Genomic DNA, 13,951 nt, shown 5'->3' with positions numbered 1-13,951 from the left:
TTATAAATGGGTAAAGGACTTGAATAGAAATTTTCCAAAGAAGATATGCAGATGGCAAACCAGATTATGAAAAGATGTTCTACTCACTAATCATGAGAAATGCAAATAGAAACTACAGTGAGGTACCACCCCACACCCATGATGGTGGCCACCATCAAAGAAACAGAAAATAGGGGCACCTGGGTGGCTCAGTCACTTAAGCATCTGACTTCAGCTCAGGTCATGGTTTGTGAGTTCGAGCCTCATATCGGGCTCTGTGCTGACAGCTCAGAGCCTGGAGCCTGGTTTGGATTCTGTGTCTCCCTTTTTCTCTGCCCTCCCCCCCCTTGCCCTCTATTTCTCTCTCTCAAAAGTAAATATTAAAAAAAAAGAAACAGAAAATAAACGTTAGATAAGGATGTGAAGAAATGAGAATCCTTGTGCACTGTTGGTCGGACTGTAAATTATAAATTTAACCACTGTCGAAAACAGTATGGATTCCTCAAAAATTAAAAACAGAATCATTGTATGATTCAGCAGCCCCACTTCTGGTTATAAATATCCAGAGTAATTGCAAGCAGAGTCCTTGGCACAAAAACAGACACTCAGATCAATGGAACAGAATAGAGAACCCAGAAATAGACCCACAAATGTATGGCTAACTAATCTTTGACAAAGCCAGAAAGAATATCCAATGGAATAAAGACAGTCTCTTCAGCAAGTGATGCTGGGAAAACTGGACAGCGACATGCAGAAGAATGAACCTGGACCACTTTCTTATACCATTCACAAAAAGAAACTCAAAATAGGTAAAAGACCTAAATGTAAGACTGGAAGCCATCAAAATCCTCTAGGAGAAAGCAGGCAAAAACCTCTTTGATCTTGGCCACAGCAACTTTTTACTCAACACGTCTCCGGAGGCAAGGGAAACAAATGCAAAAATGAACTATTGGGACCTCATCAAAATAAGTTTTTGCACAGTGAAGGAAACAATCAGCAAAACTAAAAGGCAACGGACAGAATGGGAGAAGATATTTGCAAACGACATATCAGATAAAGGGTTAGTATCCAAAATCTATAAAGAACTTATCAAACTCAACACCCAAAAACCAAATAATCCAGTGAAGAAATGGGCAAAAGACATGAGTAGACACTTCTCCAAAGAAGACATCCAGATGACCAACTGACACATGAAAAAATATTCCACATCACTCATCATCAGGGAAATACAAATCAAAACCACAATGAGATACCACCTCACACGTGTCAGAATGGCTAACATTAGCAACTCAGGCAATAACAGATGTTGGTGAGGATGCGGAGAAAGAGGATCTCTTGCTTTGCTGGTGGGAATGCAAGCTGGTGCAGCCACTCTGGAAAACAGTATGGAGGTTCCTCAAAAAATTAAAAATAGAATGACCTTATGACCCAGCAGTTGCACTACTATGTATTTATCCAAGGGTTACAGGTATGCTGTTTCGAAGAGACACGTGCACCCCAATGTTTATAGCAGCACTATCAACAATAGCTAAAGTATGGAAAGAGCCCAAATGTCCATCGATGAATGAATGGATAAAGAAGATTTGGTATATATATACAATGGAGTATTACCTGGCAATCAAAAAGAATGAAATCTTGCCATGTGCAACTACGTGGATGGAATTGGAGGGTATTATGCTAAGCAAAGTTAGAGAAAGATAAATATCATATGACTTCACTCATATGAGGACTTTAAGACACAGAACAGATGAACATAAGGGAAGGGAAGCAAAACAATATAAAAACAGGGAGGGGGACAAAACATAAGAGACTCTTAAATATGGAGAACAAACAGAGGGTTACTGGAGGGGTTGTGGGAGGAGGGGTGGGCTGAATGGGTAAAGGGCAATAAGGAATTTCTCCTGAAATCATTGTTGCACTATATGCTAACTAATTTGGATGTAAATTAAAAAAATAAAAATATTTTTATAAAGAGTCTTAAAGAGATATTTGGACACTCATGTTCGCTGCCCCATTTTCACAATAGCCAAGAGGTGAAGCTACCCAAATAACCATTTATAGATGAATACCTAAAGAAAATGTGGCATATATGTCCAATGGAATATTGTTCAGCTTTAAAAAGGAAAGAAATCCTGGCATATGCTACAATACGGATGAATGTTGGGGACATTATACTAAGTAAAATAAGCCAGTCACAGAAAGACTGTATGGTCTCACTTAATAAGAGGTATCTAAAGTAGTTAAAATTAGAGACAGAAAGCATAGTGATAGTTGCCAGGAGCTGGGAGTCAGGTGGGGAGGAGATGGGAAGATGATGTTTAGTGGCTACAGAGTTTCAGTTTTACAAGGTTAGAGCCTTCCATAGATCTGTTGCACAACAATATGAATATAGTTAGTACTACCAAAGTGTACTCTTAAAATTTACCATCTTAACCTTTTTTATGTTCCATGTCCCCCTCCCCCTCCTAATAATTAAACAGAACAAAACTATCCCTAACCTCAGAGTGGTGCTGACAGGGCAGTCAGCTGGGCCCTCATGAGGTCATCATCTTTTTTTGGAGTGTTTGATAAATAAGGGTAAAGGAGAACATCAGAGACCTGACAAATAAGAGTCATGGGTTTTTTAAGTTCTGTGGGATGCTATTACTGTTTCTGTTGCCTTGTGATACTTGTCCATTGGCGCTTTTTTTTTCTATTGAATATTTTTACCCCTTTTCTAGTTTTTATTTCAGAATGAAATAGATAACAAGTATAATGCTTTGAGCTAATCCCATTTTTCTCCTTCAGGTGTGATGATGATCAGATGTCTAATGATAAGGAGCGATTTGCCAGGTAATGTAGTAGAGCATCTTGGGCCATCTTGTGGAATCAGGCAAACAAGCATATTGAGTTTTAATTTGATCTCATTGAGAGTTAATTTCTCTGTTCAGTCTTCTTCCTATTCTGAAAGCTGACAGAATTACGTATGATAGGGGTGCCTGGGTGGCTCAGTCAGGTAAGCGTCTGACTTCAGCTCAGGTCATGATCTCGCGGTCTGTGAGTTCGAGCCCCGCGTCGGGCTCTGGGCTGATGGCTCAGAGCCTGGAGCTTGCTTCCGATTCTGTGTCTCCCTCTCTCTCTGCCCCTCCCCCGTTCATGCTGTGTCTCTCTCTGTCTCAAAAATAAATAAACGTTAAAAAAATTAAAAAAAAAAAAGAATTATGTATGACAGCTATTGTTAATGTTCAGGTAACATGGCTTCAAACTGATGGTAGAATTTACACAGTGTTTTTATTCATATGATGATAGGTAGCTATACATTGTGCTTGCTGGGTGTCCACAGGAACACAGGCTATGGATTTCTTGGTTGCATTTTTATTGAATGGGTCCACAAAATTTGTACAGATAATAGTTTTCTTTTAAAAATGACAACAGATTTGTAGCAACGTGGATGGAACTGGAGAGTGTTATGCTAAGTGAAATAAGTCAGGCAGAGAAAGACAGATACCATATGTTTTCACTCTTAGGTGGATCCTGAGAAACTTAACAGAAGACCATGGGGGAGGAGGGAAGGAAAAAAAAAGTTAGGGAGGGTGGGAGCCAAACCATAAGAGACTCTTAAAAAGTGAGAACAGTCTGAGGGTTGATGGGGGTGGGAGGGAGGGGAAAATGGGTGATGGGCATTGAGGAGGGCACCTGTTGGGATGAACACTGGGTGTTGTATGGAAACTAATTTGACAATAAATTTCATATTAAAAAAAAAAAGACAACAAACAATTTTTGTGGAGGTGAGTTTTGATTGGAATAAATTTCTTTAAATTTTGTCAAGATGAAAAATGCTTTTATTCAACAACAAATCCTTCACAAGTCAGATGTTTCGTTTTTAGGAAGTTCATTCTGTATATTATTAAACAGTGAATTGGTCTTTTTTTAAATTGAGTTTGCAGCCACCTCAGAAAAACAAATAATCAAAAATCCAGTGCTTACCTGAGTTCTTAAAATATATTTACTGCTGATTTTGCTAGTCTAGGGACCATACTTTTGAGAACCACTGATGTAGAGGGCTAAGAAATGTCAGAGTAGCTTATAACTATCTGAAACAGTAAGATGCCATTATAGACTTGGAATAAGAGATTTTAATAAATAAAATATGTATGGGATTTTTCTCTAGTAGCACTATACAGGATTGATTAAAGAGAAACACTGTACTCAGGGAAGTAGATGGGAGGCTGTTGAAGTAATAAGATAGCTCTAAAATCATAGTGCCTAGGCTAGAGTGGAGGCAATGGCAATAAGAAAGAAGTGAATTTAAGAGATTTTCAAAGGGTTTATTTATTGAAGTAGATCCTTGTAAACACTTCAGGATATGAACCATCTCTAAAATGAGAAGTTAGTCATAGATACTTGGGGAACAGTTTTTCGAGCTGCATTAGAAAGTTAAGCCCTCAGGGGCACCTGGCTGGCTCAGTCTGTAGAGCATGCAATTTTGATCTTGGGGTCCTGAGTTCAAGCTCCTTGTTGGGTGTAGAGATTGCTTAAATAAATAAACTTTAAAAAAAATTAAAAAAAGAAAGTCAAGCCATCAAATAGTACTGATGGTACAGGTTCACAGTCTCTTTTTATTTATTTATTTTTAATTTTTTTTTAATGTTTATTTATTTTTGAGACAGAGACAGAGCATGAGTGGGGGAGTGGCAGAGAGAGAGAGGGAGACACAGAATCCAAAGCAGGCTCCAGGCTCCGAGCTTTCAGCACAGAGCCCCAATGTGGGGCTCGAACTTATGGGCCATAAGATCGTGACCTGAGCTGAAGTCAGATGCTTAACTGACTGAGCCACCCAGGCGCCCCAGGTTCACAGTCTCTTGATTGAAATTCCAAAAAGCTATGAAAGCATTACTTGAATTATTTTAGTTTTCATTTGTCATACTTAATATAAATATTTATACATTCACATATTTCATTCAGAGATATGAGAGTAGATAAAGGGATTTGTAGTAGTAGGAATAATGATAATAGGAATTTTAGATATTTAACTTTCTTTCAAACAACTCATTCCTCTAAGAGAGGATTTGTTATGCTGTTCACCTCACATATCCTTGGGAATTCAGTAGAGGGTCTTCAAAAACTGAAAATGTATGTATTTTCTCAAATCTTTGAAAAAAATATTTGTAGTTTGTTAAGGAACTGTAATAACCCAATGAACATTAAGTATATATACTTAATATAATGCAGTTCTCTTGCGCTTCTTATCAACATATGTATATTTTTATATTTTTGTTCTTACTGTTACTGTGTTCTTTTGAATCTTTTCTTCCTGTTGACCATTTATTTTTATTTTTGTTTTGAAGTTTATTTTGAGAGAGAGAGAGTGTGTGTGTGCGGCACTGGTGTGCACATAGGTGTGCGTGAGTTGGGGAGGGGCAGATAGAGAGGGAGAGAGAGAATCCCAAGCAGGCTTCCCCACTGTCAGCACAGAGCCTGACATGGGGCTAGATCTCACAAACCATGAGATCATGACTTGAGCCAAAATCAAGAGTCAGATGCTTAACTGCTTAACCGACAAGCCTCCCAGGCTACCCTCATTGACCATTTTATAGAAACTTTCCCATGTACTGATAAAGTCTTGGTGCATGTCACAACTGAATAATCTTTCAGCCTGTTAATATGTCATACTTATGTAGACATTTTATTTGAGGCTTCTTTATCTATATTTAAAATGGAGTTGATTACTGATACATTGGCCTACCAGCATGTTGATGTTTCTTCAGTTGCCACCAACTCAAAGTATTTCAGTTTTCCAGAAAAACTCAGTGGTAATCCTTTGTAGCCCCCTCCAGGGGAGTGGGGGCTGGCACTGGGGATCCAGCAGTGTTGGGGCTTTACAACAAAGAAATGGGAGAGTGACTAAATAGAAATATACTACCGGGGTGTCTGGGTGGCTCAGTCTGTTGAGCATATGACTCTTGATTTTGGCTTAAGTCATGATCTCATGGTTTGTGGGATTGAGGCCTGCCCTACCCGCCCCCCGCCATGTCGGGCTCTGTGCTTGGGATATTCTCTCTCTCTCTCCCTCCCTCCCTCCCTCCCTCCCTCCCTCCCTCCCTCCCTCTCTCCCCACCTCCCTCTCCCTCTTTTTTCCTCTCCCCACTACTTGTGCACGTACGCACTCTATTTCTCAAAATAAAAAAAAAATTAAAAAAGAAATTTACTATTTAATTATAAAATCAATGATATGGGATATCCCAGAAACCTAATTCTTAAGTTTTATTTATATAATTTCTCCAAAGAACCCTGTTTGGCTATTTTGTCTGTGAGTGCATGTGTATGCGTCTGTGTTACAGAGAGATTATATTTTGTGATCATTTGTGACAATGTGATATTCTCATCGTGATTTACTCTTAGATTTTTTTTATTATAGAATAGCATATATGGATATCCTTTTATTTCCAAATTGGGAGCAGTGTGAGAATGGTCTTCCCTTGTTTGGTTCTTGTTCAAACTATATATCATTGGCCTCTACAGAGATTGGCAAAGTGCTTTCTGTGTTCAGACTATGTTTATTTATAATGAATATTGGCCTTGCTTTTATGTCAACCTTTGTCCTGTAAGTTAATTTTTCTTTATCCTAACAAATGACTTTTGTAGAGTTACAGGCAAGGTTCCTGTCCATATTTTAATGTTCCTTTCTCTGCATCTATTTTGTTCTATTTCCTTTTTCTTTTCCTTTCCCCTCTCCTTCTATCCACCCATCCATCTTTCTTTCTTTTTTTCTTTCTTTTTATTTTTATTTTAGCTTAGTTCATTAATTCTATTTTTAGGTCGGATGATGAGCAGAGCTCTGCGGATAAAGAGAGACTTGCCAGGTAGGAGAACAGTGTTTTCAGCATGATGAAGCAGATGCTGCTGCTTCTTCCTGTTTCTTACTCTGCTGTTTTCTTCCCCTTTCTCTTTGTGTTTTTACTTATCTGTGGCAAGAGAGGACAAGAGTTTTTGGAAGTTTGTATGTAACAGGAACTTTGGCTTCCCCAATCAGAAAGAGGGTGCGTTGAGGAATTTAAGTAACTGCTAATAATTTTATAGTTTTCTCTTTTCCTCATTATCTTAGCACTAAGTTTCACAGAATAAAAGTCTTTAGAAAGGAGGCAGCTGTACCAGGTGGTGCTTCAGCAGGGAAATAATCTTTTATCAGAAGACTCATAGGGGTGCCTGGGTGGCCCAGTCAGTCAAACATCCAACTTCGGCTCTGGTCATGATCTCATGGTTCATGAGTTCAAGCTGACAGTGTGGAGCCTGCTTGGGATCCTCTGCCTGCCTCTCTCTTTCTTTCTCTCTTTTTCAAAAAGAAATAAGCACTTGAGAAAAAAAAAACACAAAGACTAATAAATATACCTGTGTTTGAAATTAGTGCCCAACATTTAGGCCTTAATATTTATTCCACACTTTTCTAGAAAGCACACCCTTATTTTCCTGTGTAGACTCACAGGCTAGATTACTGTGTCATAGCATTACAGCCTTGCTTTGGTGCTTGAATTTTTCATGGTTTCCCAGAAAAGTTTTAACAGCCTTGATGTTGTTATTGAAAAGATCAGCCTTGGGGCACCTGGGTGGCTCAGTCAGTTGAGCGTCTAACTTCGGCTCAGGTCATGATCTCATCCGTGAGTTTGAGCCCCACGTCGGGCTCTGTGCTGACAGCTTGGAGCCTGGAGCCTGCTTCGGATTCTGTGTCTCCCTCTCTCTCTGCCTCCCCCCCGCCCCCTCCTCATGCTCTGCCTCTCTCTCTGTCAAAAATAAACATTAAAAAAAAAAAAAGGTCTGCCTTCTGGATTTCAGTGTTAGAAATCTGTCAGATTCTAGGAGGATGGGTGCTTTAAGTTTGAGAGTAGAATGTTTCTCAGGGATATTAACAAATATAGACCTATGTGGTGAGATCTTTTTGCCATTTAGAAAGGAGAGTCTAGAGTTGTCTTTGGAGATTGTTGTCAATAATGTAGAAATACTAGGATATTAATGTTGTACCCAAGTTTTTCTATTTTCTGGCTTCTGTGATTTGGGACCACTCAGTAGGAGATAGATCATTGATACCAACTACATTCCCACCCCCCACCCCCCCACCCCCCGACCCCCCGCCCCAGTCTATCATTACTTTTTCACCTGGGCCACAAGCTCATTTTGTTGCCATTTCCTGCCAACTCTTTCACTCTTCAGAAAGCTGATTTGGCATGGTATGGTGGGAAGACCATTGCATTCATTGGGATTGAGTGCTGCCCTTGGGAAAGTCACTTACTTAACTGCTTAACCGCTTCTCATAAAGAGATCAGTTTATGTTAGATCAGTTGTTTTCTGTTTTCTTTTTTACACAAAGAACTTTTTTTAATAGAATCCTTAAGTGGTAATGGAAGTAAATAAAAAGGATAAAGCAAAGCTGCTCAAGTAGAAGCAGAAACGCAGCACGTTGTTTGGTTGTCTCTGAGGCTTTGTGGGGTTTCTCAGAAATCCACCGTGAGAACTACTGGATTATTTTTAACAATGATGAGATTCTCTCTTGATTTGAGGAAATCAGCATTGGAGATGTGATCCAACTTGTCTCTTTTCAGGCCTTTTCCTCCCCATTCCACTTTCACTCTCTGATTCATTTTGTTCCAACTGGGGACCCACAAAGGACCTCTGGTAGATATCTTAAAATCTCAGTGCACTGGCATGGCACCCGGATAGACACACTAGGACTTTGTGCATTAGTGAGACAAATAAAACTTCAAAATCTTCCAATTCTGCTTTCTAGTATTGAGAGTTAGAGAGAAGCTTAGAACAAGCAACATTTTATAGACCAAAGGAATCTATACTTTCAATTCTTGTATCAGTTGTTGGGCAACATACTTGTGTTGGAAAAAAGCTGGTAATTTTGTTTTCAGCCTTAAAAAGTTGAATTAGTAAACATGGAATTAGCTAAGCAGAGATCACTTGTCTCTCAGGAACTAAAGTGAATAAAATCAACATTGACTTTCAGACTGTAATTTCATAAAATATTTTATTGTTCTGATGAACAGGTAACTTGCAGAGGAAGTGAAGTTACCAGGAGATAGAATTGCTGGTATCTGCTTATTCTCTGTGTGCCTTGTTAACTTCTATTCCATTGCTCTGCATGAAGGTTGGCAGACGTGACTCTACCTTCTGAGATTTAAGCACTCCTAAATCTAAACATAGTTTAGATTTAGCAGCTCGCTTGGTATTTACATCACTCTCTGCTCTCAGATGGCCAGATGTGACCACCTGGGTGGGGCAACACTCTCTCTCTCTCTCTCTCTCTCTCTCTCTCTCTCTCTCTCTCTCTCTCTCTCTCTCCATGCAGGGAGAATCACAGTGAAATTGAACGGCGGCGACGGAACAAGATGACAGCCTACATCACAGAACTGTCAGACATGGTGCCCACCTGTAGTGCCCTGGCTCGAAAACCAGACAAGCTAACCATCTTACGCATGGCAGTCTCTCACATGAAGTCCTTGCGAGGAACTGGAAATACATCCACTGATGGCACCTACAAGCCTTCATTCCTCACTGATCAGGTCACTGGACTGCACAACTCTGAGCAAGTCTAGAATCTGTTGAAAGTTTTGATCTTTTGGGGATAGATAACCATAATTCTATTTAGGGCCTTATATTGGGAGTCAGAGCAGAGCTGAGTCTGTAGACTGTTTAAAGTGCAAGAATTCAGCTGTCAAGGAAAAATTCAGACCGTGGGAAAGTAGTTTCAATTCCTGGCTATACATTCATTAGCATTGAAACAGTGAGAAGTACAGCAGACTTTTGCAAACTATTTGGCAAGCTTATAGGTATTTTAGATTTCACCCATGAATACAGCCTGTAAGGTGGAAAAAGAGTGGAACTGCAGGAAAAAGAGATGACTATGTCCATGGAATCAGCCCTCTTCATTGGCTTTAAGGTTCTAGAAGATGGAAAAAATCTACTTCTTATTCCTGAAGCAGCGTTCAGTTTTAGTGATAAAAGGAATCTTAACAAGGCAGTCATTGTTCCTTAGAGATGTACTATGGTGCATGTAATGAGAAAAATATAGAAGGTAAAAACATTTCCAGCCTTTCAGGAACTCAGTCTAAATATGAACATGTGAGTAGGTGGAAGTCAGTCTGAATATGACTATTTAAGTGGCTGGATACACACATAAGCGAAAAATGAGAGGAAAATGCATAGAGAAGAAATAAATTTTTAAAAAACTTTTTAATAATTTGGGGCACCTGAGCGGTTCAGTTGGTTAAGCATAGGACTCTTGATTTCGGCTCAGGTCATGATCTCACGGTTCGTGAGTTCGAGCCCCACATTGGGCTCTATGCTGACAGCTCAGAGCCTGCTTGGGATTCTCTCTCTCTCCCTCTCTCTCTGTCCTTATCCTGCTCATGTGCACTCTCTCTCAAAATAAACACTAAAATTTTTTTTTTTTAATTATTGATAATTTATATGAGGCTGGGTAAATATATACTGGAGGGATGGCGAAAGTGAATAGAATGACCTGGCCTGAGTGAGGATGGTCAGCAAGACTTCTTTTTTTTTTTTTTTTTTTTCTTAATTTTTTTTACATTTATTTATTTTTGATAGAGCATAAGTGGGGGAAGGGCAGAGAGAGAAGGAGACACAGAATCCGAAGCAGGCTCCAGGCTCCGAGCTGTCAGCACAAAGCCTGACACGGGGCTCGAACTCCCAAACTTTGAGATCATGACCTGAGCCGAAGTCAGATGCCCACCCGACTGAGCCACCCAGGCGCCCCTAGTCAGCAAGACTTCTAAGAGTAAGGAAGCCGTGTTCTGTTTCAGTGATTAAATATAACCCGTGGGGAAGGAGGGGGCACCTGGGTGGCTCAGTCAGTTGAGCATCCGACTGGGGTCATGACCTTGTGGTTTGTGAGTTCAAATCCCATGTCGGGCCCTGTGCTGACAACTCAGAGCCTGGAACCTGCTTCGGATTCGTTGTCTCCCTCTCTGACCCTCCCCCACTCTCTCTCTCTCTCTCTCTCTCTCTCTCTGTCTCTCTGTCTCTCTGTCTCTCTGTCTCTCTGTCTCTCTCTCAAAAATAAATAAACATTAAAAAAAGATTTTTTTTTTTAATAACACAGGGGAGGTACCTGGGTGGCTCAGTCAGTTGAGCATCTGACTCTTGATTCCAGGGTTGTGGGATTGAGCCCTGTGTGGGGATCTGTGCTGAGCATGGAACCTCCTTGGAGCTCTCTTTCTCTCTACCTCTGCCCTTCTCCCCCACTTCCATGTACGTTCTGTCCCTCTCTGGCTCTCTCTAATAATAATAAAAAATAACCGTGTTTTTGCAGAAAAATTTGGAAAATACAAGAAGTATAAGGAAGAAAAATTGACCCATAATGTTACTCTTTTATTCAAAGGATTAGAAGGAAGAAATGTGGTTTGGAAGAAAGGAATAAGAATAGTTTTCCAGGGTGCCTGGGTAGCTCAGTCGGTTAAGCGTCTGACTTCAGCTCAGGTCATGATCTCACAGTCCATGAGTTCGAGCCCCACGTCAGGCTCTGTGCTGACAGCTCAGAGCCTGGAGCCTGCTTCAGATTCTGTGTCTCCCTCTCTCTCTGCCCCTCCCCTGCTCATGCTGTGTCTCTGTCTGTCTCAAAAATAAATAAAAACATAATAAAAAAATAATTAAGAAAAAGAATAGTTTTCCAAGTAGGGATTGTCTGTATGATAGCACACATAGTATGGATTTTATATATATGTATTTTGGAATAGTTACTCAGTTTGTTCTAACAACAGACATAGAGATACTGATTCAGTCAACTCCAGTCATGCACCTATTGTGAGTTAACCAAGTGTTTTTGTGCTATGAGAAAAATGAGATAAGAGATAAAGAGGAAAACAAAGAGATAAGAGATAGTCACTGGTGGAAAGAGGTAAATAAATAGATCACAATATAAACACACGATCAGTTCTATTCTAAAGGTACAGTATTAAGTCCTGTAGAAGTATAAACATGGGAGAGCAAGAGTAGGGGAGTAGTATTGGGAGTAACCCAAGCAAATACCTGGTAAGAATGATTTGGTTATTCAAGGCAAAAGAAGGAGCTTAGCAAGCCTCGGGAGATGATAATAGGTAGGCTGGGACCTGATGATCCAATATTTAGGTGTTACGTTACCAAATTTAGATATTAATTTTTAGGCAGTGGGAAGCCATAAAAAAATGTATGCATTTTAAAAAATTGTAGCATTTTAAGGCTGGGTTGGAGAGAATGAAAGCAGGGAGACCATTTCATTGATTTGGGGGTAAGATGACTAGGACAGTGATGTAGTATTGGAAATGGAAATGATAAAAGAGAGTTCTCACTAGAGCATAAGAGAGAGTAATTAGATTTTGAGTCTTGTAGCCTGAGAGGAAGGTGATACTGTTAATCAAAAAAGGAAATGCTAGGGGTGCCTGGGTGGCTCAGTGAGTTAAGCTGACTCTTGATTTCAGTTCAGGTCATGATCTTGTGGTTTGTGAGATCCAGCCCCGAGTTGGAGAACCTACTTTGATTCTGTCTCTCTCCCTGCCTCTCCCCCTGCCTCTCCCCACTTTCGCATGCTCTCTTTCACTTAGAAAATAAATAAATTAAAAAACAAATGCTAGAAGAGCACAGAGGATTGTTCTTTGGAGGGGGAGATAATGATATGTTTTGAGATGTTGAAATTGAATTGCTGATACAGTGTCTAAGAGGAAATGTTTAACAGATAGTTGGAATTCAGGAATTCAGGTCTGCTTAAAGCTAAAGAAGAAAAGTTTAGGCAAGTCTAAAGATGTAGATTTGGGTATCATTTCATAGCACGGAGGAGTGGATATAATTTCTCAGAGAGTATGGTATAAATAGAGAAGAGAACTTAAGATATAACTTAGGAAATACCTATACTTGAACAAAGAGAAGGGAGCCTGAAGCAGAGAAGGGACATTTAGAAGTGCAGCAAAAGTTGGAGGATGGTGTTGTAGAAGCTAGAAGAAAATAAAACTTAAAAGGATAGAGTGGACAACGTTAACAGATTCTGCAGAAGACATCAAGTAATATGATAAAGACCCAGGAAAGAGGACTTGAATTGGCAGTTAGGACATTGATAACCTGCTGGAAACAACATGAACGGTTTAGAGTGAAGATTGTAGTGTGATTGAGAAATAATTGAAAGATAAGAGAATGGAGCCAGTGAATATAACATTTTTCTTAACATAAATTGGCACTGAAAAGGAGATCATTTGGGCAAAGTTGAGGAAAAATTTGCATGGAATTGAGAAAACTTGATCATGTTTATAGATCTGAGGGGAAAGAGAGTGAAAATGAACATATTTGTAGAGCAAGATCGTAAAAAGAGACCAAAGGGGGTGAAATCAAGAACTCAGTTACTGTTAGTGGTGAGCTTTCTTACTCCCCATCTTAAGTCCTGAGATTGAGGAGGAGGTGGATACTGACACAGAGAGGATGAAGAAATAATTGATAAGGAAAAGCTGTCGTGAAGGCACTTACACTTAGGTTGCAAAACTGTGACTATGGATCAGGCAGGAGCCAGCAATTGCTTCTGGAGAGAGAAATCAGTCATGTACTATCTTATTCTTTCCATGAATAATACTTGGCTTTTAAGAGTTCAGTATTAACTTGTATTTCTCTTCTTTGAACAGGAACTCAAACATTTGATCTTGGAGGCAGCAGATGGCTTTCTGTTCATTGTCTCATGTGAGACAGGTCGGGTGGTTTATGTCTCTGACTCAGTGACCCCTGTTTTGAACCAGCCTCAGTCTGAATGGTTTGGTAGCACACTCTATGATCAGGTGCATCCAGATGACGTGGACAAACTTCGTGAGCAGCTTTCCACTTCAGAAAATGCCCTGACAGGTGTGAATTATGTGGATGGAAAATGAATGGGAAGTCCTTTTTTTTCTGAAACAGAAGAGGTGTTTTAGCTCAATGTTTGTTGAATCTGGCAAGGCTTCTAGAATTTTCTCCTTTAATGAAT

General features: G+C 39.8%; 1 protein-coding gene across 5 annotated transcripts in view; it reads left to right on the top strand.

Moving 5' to 3' along the window:
- Positions 1-13,951, top strand: part of ARNT (aryl hydrocarbon receptor nuclear translocator) — a 75,949-nt gene that overhangs the window by 35,975 nt on the left and 26,023 nt on the right. For 4 of the 5 annotated variants that reach the window (XM_042994044.1, XM_042994043.1, XM_042994042.1 and 1 more), the window contains 3 exons: positions 2,767-2,811; positions 9,305-9,518; positions 13,617-13,830. In XM_042994044.1, the coding sequence (XP_042849978.1) occupies positions 2,767-2,811; positions 9,305-9,518; positions 13,617-13,830 (473 nt within the window). Of the gene's footprint in view, positions 1-2,766; positions 2,812-6,776; positions 6,822-9,304; positions 9,519-13,616; positions 13,831-13,951 lie in introns of all 5 variants that reach the window. The other variant, XM_042994045.1, reaches the window with a different exon arrangement.

Source organism: Panthera tigris, chromosome C1, assembly GCF_018350195.1.
Source record: "Panthera tigris isolate Pti1 chromosome C1, P.tigris_Pti1_mat1.1, whole genome shotgun sequence".
NCBI classification, from domain to species: domain Eukaryota; kingdom Metazoa; phylum Chordata; class Mammalia; order Carnivora; family Felidae; genus Panthera; species Panthera tigris.
This window is presented reverse-complemented; position numbering and strand designations above follow the sequence as displayed.